Source organism: Labeo rohita, chromosome 14, assembly GCF_022985175.1.
Source record: "Labeo rohita strain BAU-BD-2019 chromosome 14, IGBB_LRoh.1.0, whole genome shotgun sequence".
Lineage (NCBI taxonomy): Eukaryota > Metazoa > Chordata > Actinopteri > Cypriniformes > Cyprinidae > Labeo > Labeo rohita.
The window spans coordinates 19700631-19714472 of NC_066882.1; the positions used below are offsets into that span (position 1 = coordinate 19700631).

Consider the following 13842-nt stretch of genomic DNA (forward strand, 5'->3'; position numbering starts at 1 on the left):
TTATTAATAATTATTTTATTCATATTTTAATTTTTTAACATTGCATTTTCCACAAATTTTGTGTGTATGTAAATTGTATAATACTGAAGGTACACATTTCTAGTAAGTGTGCAGTTATTTCTGTTCTATTTCTATATTGTATTTTCAGAAAGATTTGGAATATTTTTCCTCTCCCCTTATTTGTCATTATCAAAAAGCAGTGATATATAATTTAATAAGAAAGGTTACACTGACCTATTAAGATTTTGCTTACATCTACCTTGTAAATATATTTTTTTGCTATTTCATTAAAAGTTTTTAGAGGTAAATCAATAACAGTTACAATTTTAACAATTCTTCAAGTGTGATTTATGAGATCTGTTGTATTTTGAATCCAATTTTTCTTTGTCAAAAAGCTGATCATACTGATTTTTCATTAATTAATATGAATATACATTAAACCAAACACTATCATAACATCTTTGTTGATAATTCAGTATACTTTATTTTTGACAAAACATCTCGTTTTGGTCGTGACTGCACATTTTCGGTAGTGACATTACAGATTTTTAACTCATTAAAACACTATTAAAACACTAAAATACTAAGAAGTTGCATAACTTTACTAAAAATTTTATTTCCCCCAATAAAGGATTGTGTATTCCCTTTTGTCACGACCGAAACAATGATGACATGTTTTGGTCGTGACTGTTACGGTAGTGAAAATTTTACATAAATTTTTTTTATATATATATATATATATATTTTTTTTTTTTTCAGTATCATTTTCATAAGTTGAAACTTATGGGGTTAGGGTTTGGTACAGCCACCTCCCAATTGAAAGTATAATGATTTTATATTATGATAATATTATAATATGGTGTGTGATATTTTTTCTAAACTCTTATGACCTTTTATACACCCAAATAACTATATTTTACATAATACAGTGTTCCCTATATTAGTTTGGTCTTTTATATTATCATTGTGATATTTCACTGTCAGCATTTAAGTTAGTTCAAAAGTTTATTTTTTCAAGACAAAAAAAAAAAAAAAGACAAATTCTTAGGATTGTCTTTTTATTTTTAGAGTGGAGAAACAAATGAATGACTCATGATGAATACAGAACGTGATACATCAGAAAGTGACAATAGTAATACATAAAACATTTCAGTCTATTGAAACACTGGGATTGTTAGCCGTTACTGTAGTATTTGGCAGTGATTAGGATTTAAGGAATAGAAATACATGCAGCACTGATTTTTAAGAAAGCAGTTCACAGAAAGTCTATTTTGAATTGTGGTCATGTTTCTTGCCATCAGCACCTGAGTTTTGTCTCATATGCATATGTAATATGTATTATATCTCATATTTGTCTCATATATGCCAGTCATTGCTAAAGACCTGTTTAAGTACTAAAAATATATGACTTGATCAGTTCTCAAACAATTCACCTGAATTTGTATTTTTTTAAATTTCTGAGATACATCTGCAAGATTAAAACAATGACCTGCCCATGACAAGGGCATTTTTTAGATGCATTATTTTATAAAAACAGGCAAACATTTGCTCTAAAAATTAGGATGAAACAAAAATATCAAATGCATATCAAGTTAATTCATTGCCCTACAATTCAAAATAGTATATTTTCAAAGATCTGCTTCGTTAGGAGGTTTAAAGACACCTTGATGTGTGAATGAGTTATGGTTTGGAGGCACGTCTGTTTCGTTTGGTGAAATATGTTTCAATCATGATGACATACATGAGTAAAGGCAGTGAGGTCAGGAAGACGAGGTTTTGTATGGGTTGAGCACATGTAAGTTGGCTTCAGGTCATTCTGAGTTTTGAGGTGAATCACAAAGAGAAACACACTTCTGCCACTACAACCGCTGCACACCGACTCCCTTTGGTAGCACCAGGTTTAGTTCCAATTACATATTCTTCTGTAAAAATCAAAGTCATCATATTCAGTGTTCTCCATCTCCACATCATACTCTCAGAATCCAACAATTCTTGTTAGTAGGGAGTACCAAAAACATCCACGGCTATAAGCTGGAATACTTTTGAAGAAACCTGTCGTAGGCGTCATAAATTGCTTGCCTAGAAGTAAACAATAATGAAGGAAATTGAATGTTAATGCATACAGTTAAGGTCATACAAGGATCATATAAAATGCATGTTATTTTTTATTCAGTACTGACCTGAATAAGATATTTCACATAAAAGATGTTTACATATAATCCACAAGAGAAAATAATAGTTACATTTCTAAAAAGTTTACCCACACTTGATTCTTAATACTGCGTTGTTACCTGAATGATCCACAGCTGTTTTGTTTGTTTAGTGATAGTTGTTCATGAATTCCTTTTTTGTCCTGATCAGTTAAACTGTGCTTCAGAAAAATCCTTCAGGTCCCACAAATTCTTTGGTTTTTCAGCATTTTTGTGTATTTGAACCCTTTCCAACAATGACTATATGATTTTGAGATCCATCTTTTCACACTGAGGACAACTGAGGGACTCATATGCAACTATTACAAAAGGTTCAAACACTCACTGGTGCTTCAGAAGGAAAACTGATACATTAAGAGCCGGGGGTGAAAACTTTTGAACATAATGAAGATGTGTACATTTTTCTTTCTCATTCACACATCAAGGTGTCTTTAAACCTCCTAATGAAGCAGATCTGTGAAAATATAGTATTTTGAATTGTAGGGCAATGAATTAACTTGATATGAATTTGATATTTTTGTTTCATCCTAATTTTTTGAGCAAATGTTTGCCTGTTTTTATAAAATAATGCATCTAAAAAAATGCTCTTGTCATGGGCAGGTCATTGTTTTAATCTTGCAGATATATCTCAGAAAGAAATTTAAAAAAAATACAAATTCAGGTGAGTTGTTTGAGAACTGATCAAGTCTGCGTGAGGGTCTCATATGCAACTATTACAGAAGGTTCAAACACTCACCGATGCTCCAGAAGGAAACACAATGCATTAAGAACTGGGGGGTGAAAACTTTTGAACAGAATGAAGATGTACATTTCTCTTATTTTGCCTAAATATATATATATATATATATATATATATATATATTTTTTTTTTTTTTTTTTTTCAATTAGTATTGCCCTTCAGAAGCTACAGACGATACTTACATGCTTCCTAGAAGACAATAGTTAAATTTACCCTGATCTTCATTATGTTCAAAAGTATTCACCCCTGGCTCTTAATGCATCAGTTTTCCTTTTAAAGCACCAGTGAGCGTTTGAACCTTCTGTAATAGTTGCATATGAGTCCCTCAGTTGTCCTCAGTGTGAAAAGATGGATCTCAAAATCATACAGTCAACTGTTGGAGGGGGTTCAAATACACTAAAATGCTGAAAAACCAAAGAATTTGTGGGACCTGAAAGATTTTTCTGAAGAACAGCATGCTGTTTAACTGTTCAGGATGAACAAGGGACTTTAAAAATTATGCAAGTGCATCATAAAGAATCATGATTGTAGTGCATATTATTTGTGTATATTAACGTTTTCTGAAGACGCAGCTTGTCATTACATGGAAGAAAAAATAAGTAAGCCGATTCATCTTTAGAACTATTTTTGTGTTCCACATGAAGTCATATAGGTTTGGAACAACATCAGGGTGAGTAACTGATGACAGAAATTCATTTAAAGTGATTCATATCACTTTAAACCCCATGAATATTTATTTATTTCCAAAGTCTGACTTACCGAAACAGTCCTTGTTTGAAGAGGTAGGCACTGATGTGGCCTCCATTGAGGTAGCGAACCTCACAGCCAGGCCAGATTTCCTGTAAGCTGCGAACTCCAGTGCGTGGAATATAAGCGTCTTCCTTTGCCTGGACTATAATAATCAGACTGGGATCTACAGGCACTGGAAACAAAATATACAAGAAGGAGAGAGGATCAAACACAGGAACACAATCCAAACTGTGTCAACAAAACAAAACAGATCTGCACCTGAAAAATTGGCGATGTGTGTGCATTCGTCCATTACGCCCTTCATGAAGCAGAGAGATTCTCGTTGCCACGAATGCCGCTGACCAGCCCCGCAGGTGATGTTTTTAGCATGGAGCATGTCCAAATGAGGCCTGCTGCTGCTCACAGCAGACAGCATCTGATCCAGGCCGTCTCTCTCTCTTCGGCCCATCAGTAGGGCCGAGTCTGAGGCGTGACCTCCAGTCCCCGGCTGAGAACAAGTGGAGTGCAGCCCCATCTGGTGGTCCCTCTTTGGCGAGTGGAGGTCAAGAAGGTCATGGGTAAGTTCCAGGTCAGAGAGACGGTCAAAGCTGCCCGGGGCATTTTTTACAAATTCCTGGCCCATTCTGAAAGAGTCTGTCTACAAAAAAAGGGTGTGTCAGCGAGTGACTAGCCAAAAATGTTGCACCTTCAACATGAGTCATGTGACATATTACGTAAGGAACAAATCATATTTTGTTCTGTGATCTTTTATAGTGTCCTTTATATAAAACCAAGCTACACTGCAAAAAAAAAAAGTTGTTTTGCCTACAGAATAACATCCCTACCCCACAATACTCCAGCATATTGATGATTTCTTCCTCATAGACTGTGTGTGCTGCATACTGCTTTTCCAATTCTCTCCAGTTCACAGCTCGACTTAAAACACCCTGTAAAAAAGCATTTTTTTAAAAAATAGATTGGAAAAAAAAGCTCAATGAACCTAGAATACCTAAAATTATTCCCAGTTATTTTAGGTTGACTGAATCAATGAATGAACAATTGAACAACTGTAAATGGGAGTGTCACTTAGTGACGTCTATATTACCATGCTCTGATGCTGTTGGTGACACAGGAATGAGACTTAAAGGTATTCACAGCAATGACGTTCAGTAGTTAAATGAACCGCCTTTGAGTCTTGAGAAATTCCTAAATACCAGGGTTATTACAGTTAACTAAAACTAAAACCAAAAAAACCCCAATACAAACAAACTAAAAAATACATTCGAACTGAAATTTAATATAAGAAAACTTACTTTATTTCAACTAGCTGCCAAACCAACATTACTTATTTAGTTTAACTGATGTACTAAAACATCTAAAAGCAAACCTAAAATAAAATTAAACTATATAGAATTTAAAAAAGACAGAAACCCAAATTACAAATGTAAAAATTACAAAGGAAATTTAAAAATAAGCATTAAATCAAAGAATCTTTAAGCTACAGTCTGTAAATTTTGCCTCTTTGTCACCATCTCTGTTTGTAACCTTCAATTGCAGTTATTTACGGAATTTTCTTGGTTGTTACATGGGTTGTGTTTTCGGCATGGCGCGGAAAAATCTAATGTTTTAAGGTGTATGTGTGGGCTGTCAGTCTGTACTTTGGAATTACAGATTCTACATCTTGGAAGTACACTGACCAAAATTATAAACGCAACACTTTTGTTTTTGCCCCCATTTTTCATGAGCTGAACTCAAAGATCTAAGACTTTTTCTATGTACACAAAAGGCCTACTTAGGCTGGCCACAATAAAAGGTCACTCTAAAATGTGCAGTTTTACTGTATTGGGGCGGTCCGAAAACCAGTCAGTATCTGGTGTGACCACCATTTGCCCCACGCAGTGCAACACATCTCCTTCGCGTAGCGTTGATCAGGTTGTTGATTGTGGCCTGTGGAATATTGGTCCACTCCTCTTCAATGGCTGTGTGAAGTTGCTGGATATTGGCAGGAACTGGAACACGCTGTCGTATGTCCAAAATAAGTTTTTTTTTTTTTTTTTAACCATACATGATGTGTATTTAGTATGTATTAGGCTAGCAGCACACTAGACAATTTTAAAATGCTAACTGATTTTAAAACCATGGGAGACGATACACATGAAGACATTAAGATTTTCTCTGAATGTGCACACTAGACCATCAACAAGACTATTCGACCAGACTTGTTGATTGTAGGAATGATTTCACAGAGACACGTGATCTCACAGAGATTTGCAAGGTCAAACGTGACTAGAGAAGAAAAACACATGGAGGACAATCAACGTTGCCAGCTGGTTCTCCTTGTGTGCGTTCTGTTTCACAGTGAAAAACAAAGAATAAGATATAGCTGCAAGCAGCAATTACTAAGGTTCAAGTGCTTTAAGGCATTTAAGCAAATATGGAAAAAGACATTACATATTGTTTACGAAGCCTGTAACCACTTAAATCAATGATTTAAAAAAAAACATTTTTGGCAAATACAGCTAATTTGCCATAGAAATATGTTTTCTAACATTTGTTATAGTGCCAACTGTAGTCCAACCTCCTTAAAACTTTAAATGTTTGTTTAGAATCACCTGTCGCACGTGCTCACCAGGTTTTGTCAAGTTTTGAGTTTTCCTTTAGGCTTTATAGGATTTGGGGTAAATTTGGACAGGCCTCTTTTCTAAACAACCCAGTTATGGCTCCGAAAGGGTAAATTTCTTTCAAAAAAACTTTTTTTTTTTGATAATTATTGACCTAGAGAGTCTAAAGAATTGTACTGCAGTGTTTTTTTTCCAGATTGAGCAGAAAACCTACGACTAGTTCACAAAAGTAGGTTTTTTGCATCTTCTCAATTATTTAACAAATGATTTGATTGACAGCAGTGGTTCTAGAGGCAAAGTTGTCCAGAATGACGAGTTCTATCATCTCATATGAATACTGGGTGTATGTGTATACGTATGCAAAATATCTCTCAGTGTTCTGAGTTTGGCGAAGATATCTCATTCTGTTCAGGAGTTATAGGCCTTTTACCAAAAGCTGCCCTGCCCCTTTTGAACGTTTTGGCGTCCCCCCCTCTTCCTGCACTGGTTTGGTTCCAATGGGGCGAAAATCCTAAGACTAGTTTGCAAAAGTAGGTTTCTCAAAAAATCCAAAATACCCGTGAATTTCGCCAGGTTCACATCAAATCTGAGGCGTGCGTTTCGTCCGGCGAGAGCCAAGGTTTCCAACAACATGAGACATTGAGCCTGTGATGAACGGTTTAGGAGTCATGAGTCATTTCGTACTTTTGATTGCTGTAGCGCCCGTCAGGCCGATTGGGGCGAGCCTTGGTGATGTTGTAGGCGGTGTGAGTACTACCATCCCTCCAGGTTTCAAGTCTCTACAACTAACGGTTTGGGCTGCACAATCAGTTTTACGTGGGGACTGCTGATCCTTTGTCGTTCTAAAAATTACAACAGGGTTTCAGCGCTACGCTGAAAAAGAGTATGGGTGATGTTCTTTCTTAGTACTCTGCTTTTGTGGCATTTTTGTGGCTGCCAAGTTTCAGCTATAGAAGCACACAACATCCAGTAGGTGATGCTTGGTCGCTCTCGTTCGGGGGTGCAAATCGGCCTTAAAATCAGCCTTAAAATCTTGTAGTGTGCGGCCAGCCTTAGCGTTATCTGTAGATTTTTATTTCTGCACTGTCTAATCTCTAATTGTGACACTGGACCAAAAAATAAATAAGCTTTCCATTGTATGGTTTGTTAGGACAGGACAATATTTGGCCGAGATACAACTCTTTCAAAATCTGGAATCTGAGGGTGCAAAACAAATCAAAATATTAAGAAAAATCTCCTTTAAAGTTGTCCAAATGTAGTTCCTATCAAAGCATATTACTAATCAAAAATTAAGTTTTGATATATTTAACAGTAGGAAATTTAGCAAATATCTTCATGGAACATGATCTTTACTTAATATCCTAATGATTTTTGGCATTAAAGAAAAATTGATAATTTTGACCCATACCATGTATTTTTGGCTATTGCTACAAATATACCCATGCTACTTATGACTTGTTTTGTGGTCCAGGGTCACAATTGTCATAGCATTCGAACGTCATTAAAGGAAATATTTCATTTAACCTCAAAAATCAACTGAATGTCTTTAGAACTCTCTTTGTGTTATCAGATGCACATTTAAAACTGGACTGTAATCTAATTTCAGTCACTTACATGTTTCATTACCACCATGTAGGGATGGCTCGATACCATATTATTGGCTTCGGTACGATACCAAAATTTGATGCCTCGGTATTGATACTAAATAGATACCATAGGTAAAAAATAACCAGCCTCAAAAGATAATATTAGTTCATTTATCATTTATAGCTAATTATTGACCTAGATTAACAACCTAATGAATTTTAACAAAGTTTGCTTTACTGTAAAGTGTTAATCTAACAACCAAAGTATTCAAAATCACGGTATTGTCTCTATCTCTCTGGTTGTTTTCAGATTTCAGACTCAGACAGCCAAAGAAAAAGCATTCAATATAAATCTCTCGCACGCTCTCTCAGCTACTTCATATTAGCGCACATACTTTGATCAGTTGTCAATAAAAGTTAGTTAAAACTTTTTTTCTGAATTTTGAATGATGCACTCACCTGTCAATCTCTAAATTTGCGTTAAAGATCAGGATGAGCAAGTGACAAATGCTTGGCAAGATTTGTTGTGTTGCCTCCTGTGGCAACATGATTTATAGCTTGCATACAGGTGCAGTAAGGTCAGCTAGTTCACCTTTATCATGCTTTATATGCAAAATAATTCCATTTCACTTCTACTGTTGTCTTTATTTACTAGTTTCGATACTTTCACTTTCAATTTTCATTTTCTGACAAATATCCTGTAAGCTTAAAGGTATAAGCTCTTCAGAGATAATGCCATGAATGAAGAGCAAAAGATAGGTGTGTATTCGTTTACATTCTTGTGCTGCCACAGTGTAAGCAGTATTTTCTAGAAAAAAATTGTAGTAATTGTTCATTAAAAGATAAAATGCATTCACACGAAAAACGTACCGTCGATAATTAAACTTGACAAATCTCAATAAATCAGAGCTTAAAGTAAGTGAAATGACTTGTAGCCAACATTAAAACGCCACAATATGTCTAATATGATGCTAAAACTTAATACTTACTGTGGTAAAAACACTTGAAGCAGTCGTCCAGGATAAACAAGGTATGAGTGGAATTGGTTTGGGCCAGTTTGTTACAGCTAATGACGCCATCTAGTAAGAAAATGAGTATGTAAATAACCAATAGATTTTATATATGATATGAAACCGGTTCTTCTAAACACATTTGATTGCAAACAGCATGAACTAAATAAGTCATATGTAAAAGAAGAACCCAGAACCTACATGTCCCCCCATAGAAATGCCAGTCATGCCTAGAGGCCAGAAACCCTCTCGCTCCAGCCAGTGTAACAGCGCAGCAGACTCTAGGATCAACGCTCCACCCATCACAAACAGGTCCGATACGTTCTTCAGACTGGAGCGACTGCGTTAAACACAAATCATATCAAAATTATTGTAAACACACACTCGTCATTCTAAAGAAATGGACAACGATAGCTGCTGCAGGTAAACAAACACTCACAGCTGGTCTTTAGGTTTCCTGTATCCGTGTGCAGCGCAGAGTCAAGGAGGTGTCAGAGAAGATCTAGTCATTCTTGATACTAGGGTTTACATACTAACAAACTAACATGTGATCTGTAGTTTAACATTTTTAAGGATATAATAAGGATTCTCCAATAGTAGAGATGCCATCCCTGATTCTTTAATCATTGGTCTGGCCATTAGTGTTCGTCTTCTCCAGAAAAACTGCAACACACATAAAAACATAGTGTCAAACTCATGATACTAATCAGCCAATACTTTTTTCAACTTACGGGTAATAAATGATTTTTTTTGTCTATTTTGTCTCAAATAAACATAATGAAATACATTAAACAAAACACTAAATAAATAAAACACTAAATCATTTTAAATCATATGTTATTGATACACTACTTTTCAAAAGTTAAAATTGAAGTCCACTTCCAGAACAACAATTTACAGATAATGTACTCAGCCCCTTACCATCCAAGATGTTCATGTCTTCCTTTTGAGGAAAAAAAAAATCAGGATTTTTCTCCATATAATGGACTGATATGGTGCCCCGAGTGTGAACTTCCAAAACGCAGTTTAAATGCAGCTTCAAACGATCCCAGCCAAGGAAGAAGGGTTTTATCTAGTGAAATGATCGGTTATTTTCATTAAAACAAATACAATTTATATACTTTTTAATGTTAAACACTCGTCTTGTCTTACTCTGCCTGAACTCCGTGTATTCTGGCTCAAGACAATTAGGGTATTTTCTCCCTCAACTTCAAAAATCATTTCAAAATCATCCTACATCACTGCACAAGTTCCAACCCAGTCTTTGGAAAGCGAACATGCAAAGAAGATCAAACACCCTTAACAAAAAAGGTAAAACAGCGATATAGAGCGATTTTGAAGAGTAAGACAAGACGAGCGTTTGACATTAAAAAAGTATATAAATTGTATATTTTTATAGAAATAACTGATCGTTTTGCTAGATAAGACCCTTCTTCCTCAGCTGGGATCATTTACAACTGCATTTGGGATCGTTTGAAGCCGTATTTAAACTGTATTTTGGAAGCTCAAACTTGGGGCACCATATCAGTCAATTATATGGAGAAAAATCCTGAAATGTTTTTCTTAAAAAACGTAATTTCTTTACGACTGAAGAAAGAAAGACATGAACATCTTGGATGACAAGGGGGTGAGTACATTATCTGTAAATTGTTGTTCTGGAAGTGGACTTCTCTTTTAAAGGTTGGTAAGATGTTTGTGAAACTTTCGTATGGTAACAGTGTATATTGTGCATCCCTACAAAAAAAACCTTCACCAATGATAGAGAGACTAAACTGAGACACACAGGTAAACAATCACAGTTTTCGCACACTCACGTGGTCTCCTGTTCCTGCCAGGTGGATACAGACTGGTCTGTGCCTTTTCCATTTCTTAGGTACAATAAACTGGAATCTAGTTGGAAAGTTCAAACAAAATGTCTTCATTTGAAATAACTTTGAATACAAGCCACACAACAAGTCACATTAATCCTTCACATTTGCATTCAGTGTTTGTGGGTGATTTGTTTTGGTTACCGGGCTTTGACAGACTCAGCTGGCAAGATGCCCGGGACAAAGTGCTCCAGCGGTGATATGAAATGACCGTTGTGAATTTTGCAATCTGTGTGATCTTCTACCTTTGGGCACAACAGTGGTAACACACAGTTAATGGGTCATAATGCAATTCGCAATTATGCAGAATAGGTGTTTATTCAAAAAAACAAATGTAGATTTAGAAAATGTTTCTTACCTTGTCAATAAATACTGTAGTCCCTCTGTACCAGATCCTTGCATTTCTCCCTGTTGCCAATAATCTTCCGGAATGCAAATATTCTGTAATATCCATAAATTAAATTATCAATAAAATCATAAATAATTAAATAACCAACTAAATCATATATTATAAATAAATAAATAATAAATAAATAATTAGATGCACTTATTGTTTTTTGTTTTATTTCAGTAAGCTGGTTGATAATGGCTCACCTGCCATTATGGAGATAAAATGTTTTATACATACTGTTTTTACAAAAATTACTACAAATATTTTTCTCAATAAACATATATTTTTATACATGTCTGCTTTTTTCACATCTAAGTATGGATTTATTGTGTGGCTAATCATGTAATATACCACTGTCTGTACTCAAAATCTAAAGTAATTTTTAAGTGTACATATCATTTGCATTTTTGGTTTTATGTATTTATTGGGTTTGGTCCTACATCCATATCTATCTTCTTTGGAAAATTCTTTTAGAACAACTTTAAAGTTTATCTTAAATTAAATGAAATATAAGCATGATATGTAGCACTCATACCACTACTAATTATTATTTAAGCATCATTATTTAATTATATCATAAGTCATTAAAGATTCTTTGTTTTTGTTTTTTTTTTGTAATTTACCTTTTCAGGTCCTCTGGCTTTCCCCATCCTTGGATGAAGAGTTTGGTGAGGAGAAGCCTTCTATACAGAACATCAAGCCGACTCACACCCATTGACAAATAACCATTCTTCTGCAAAGAACAAATTACACTTAATCAGAATCTGATATAAGTCATAATCCATCAGTCAGTCAGTCTTATGGCTTTACACATTCCAGTATAAAAGAACCGAGCAGCTGAGAGGGTTTATAAGCACAATACACACTTACAAGAAACTAAGTCACTTTAAAGGGCGCTTTTGACACCAGAACTTTAGTTAGTTTCTGAATGAGAATATAAACTCGGTACTGGACATGTCATAAGATCTCATTCATGATTGTACTGACTACTTGAGCAACCCCTGACAAATGACATTTCAAAGAGTTCTTCTTGTTATTTTGACCTTAAAGTGATTATTTGATTTCTCACATTGTCACAAAAAGAAAAAAATGTGTGAATATCCCACACTGACCGTCTGTTGTAAATGTAATCAGCTGTCAGTGAGGAAGCTGTAGTAGAGTTGTATGTTAACGTTATGGTTTGACAAACCGCTTGCTTTTCCAAGCCCACAAAAGAGTTTAAAACAAACTACCTATGAATGAACGTAAATAAATAAGAATATACCTCAAGCTAAAAGGACGGAGATGTGGGTGTCTTTGCAGAAACCAGATCAGTACACATGACAGAGGGCGAATTCCATTTGATGGTGCAGCGCCATCCCAGCGTTCATTCACTGCCGGAAGTAACTCTTCTTCTACGCTCATGATCGGTGGTGCTGTATTCGGTTGCACCAGTTGATGGCGGTGCTGTACAGAATACATCAGACTCCTCATAGCAACTCTTCTGGATTCCTTTCAGATTTTCTAATGTTTTTTAAACGATACTGTGGATCCTATCTTCACACGATTCTAATATAAACTAATTTTTTTTTAAAGCACAATTTCCAGTAGAATCAACATGATAAAAATCCCTGCTGGACATCCAAAGGAATTTAAAGATTCCTTTTCTAGAACTTTTGCCCCAGGTATATTTACTTTATCATTTTTTGTACATTAAAAAGTTTTGCTAATTTTATCTTGAGCATCACTGTAGAGCAGAGTTACACTACTAGTTAAAAGTTTTTGAATAGTAAGACTTTTAATGTTTTTTAAAGACGTCTCTTCTGCTCACCAAGCCTACATTTATTCGATTCAAAGCACAGCAAACACAGTAAAATTGTGAAATATTTTATACTATTTAAAATAACTGTTTTCTATTTGAATATATTTTAAAACGTAATTTATTCCTGTGATTTCAAAGCTGATTTTTTTGCATCATTACTCCAGTCACATGATCCTTCAGATTATAATATTTTGATTTGCTGCAAATCAATAAAATACATCTATTATTATTATTTATTATTTTATTTTTTTAATTTTAAGTTTTTTTTTCTGGTTTCTCTGATGAATATAAAGTTCAGAAAAAAAACATTTATCTGAAATAGAAATCTTTTGTAACATTATAAATGTATTCGTCATCACTTTTGATGAATTTAAAGCATCTTTGCTAAATAAAAGTATTAATTTCTATAATTTCTCATAATTTCTCAATGCTTTTGAATGGTGTAGTGTATAATGTTACGAAAGCAGATCAATGCCGATCTTGGGATCTTTCTATTCATCAAAGAATCCTGAATTTTTTTTTTCTGTTTCAAATACTGATAACAACAACAACAACAACAACAACAATAATAATAATAATAATAATGTTTTGAAGAGCAAATCAGCATACTAGAATGATTTCTGAAGCATCTTGTGATACTGAAGACTGGAGTAATGATGCTGAAAATGCAGCTTTGATTACAGGAATAAATTACATTTTAAAATATATTCAAATAGAAAGCAGTTATTTTAAATAATAAAAAATATTACTGCTTTTGCTGTATTTTGGATCAAACGCAGACTTTGTGATCAGAAGCGAATTCTTAAAAAACATTAAAAACTTTTGACTGGTAGTGTGACTTTGGTTTAATAACACAATTAAACATTTCAAACAATGCTACTTGAATA

The 13842-nt window shown here is 34.5% G+C and overlaps 1 protein-coding gene across 1 annotated transcript; it reads right to left on the bottom strand.

Moving 5' to 3' along the window:
• Positions 1-1049: 1049 nt before the first annotated feature.
• On the bottom strand, positions 1050-12530 carry abhd18 (abhydrolase domain containing 18). The gene is given in 14 exon segments (XM_051128009.1): positions 1050-2079; positions 3709-3871; positions 3958-4336; positions 4524-4625; positions 8875-8964; positions 9097-9235; positions 9335-9361; positions 9473-9558; positions 10710-10785; positions 10908-11008; positions 11122-11137; positions 11139-11204; positions 11778-11887; positions 12419-12530. Coding segments are annotated over 13 exon segments (1392 nt in total). The 5' UTR covers positions 11870-11887; positions 12419-12530; the 3' UTR covers positions 1050-2024.
• Positions 12531-13842: the final 1312 nt, after the last annotated feature.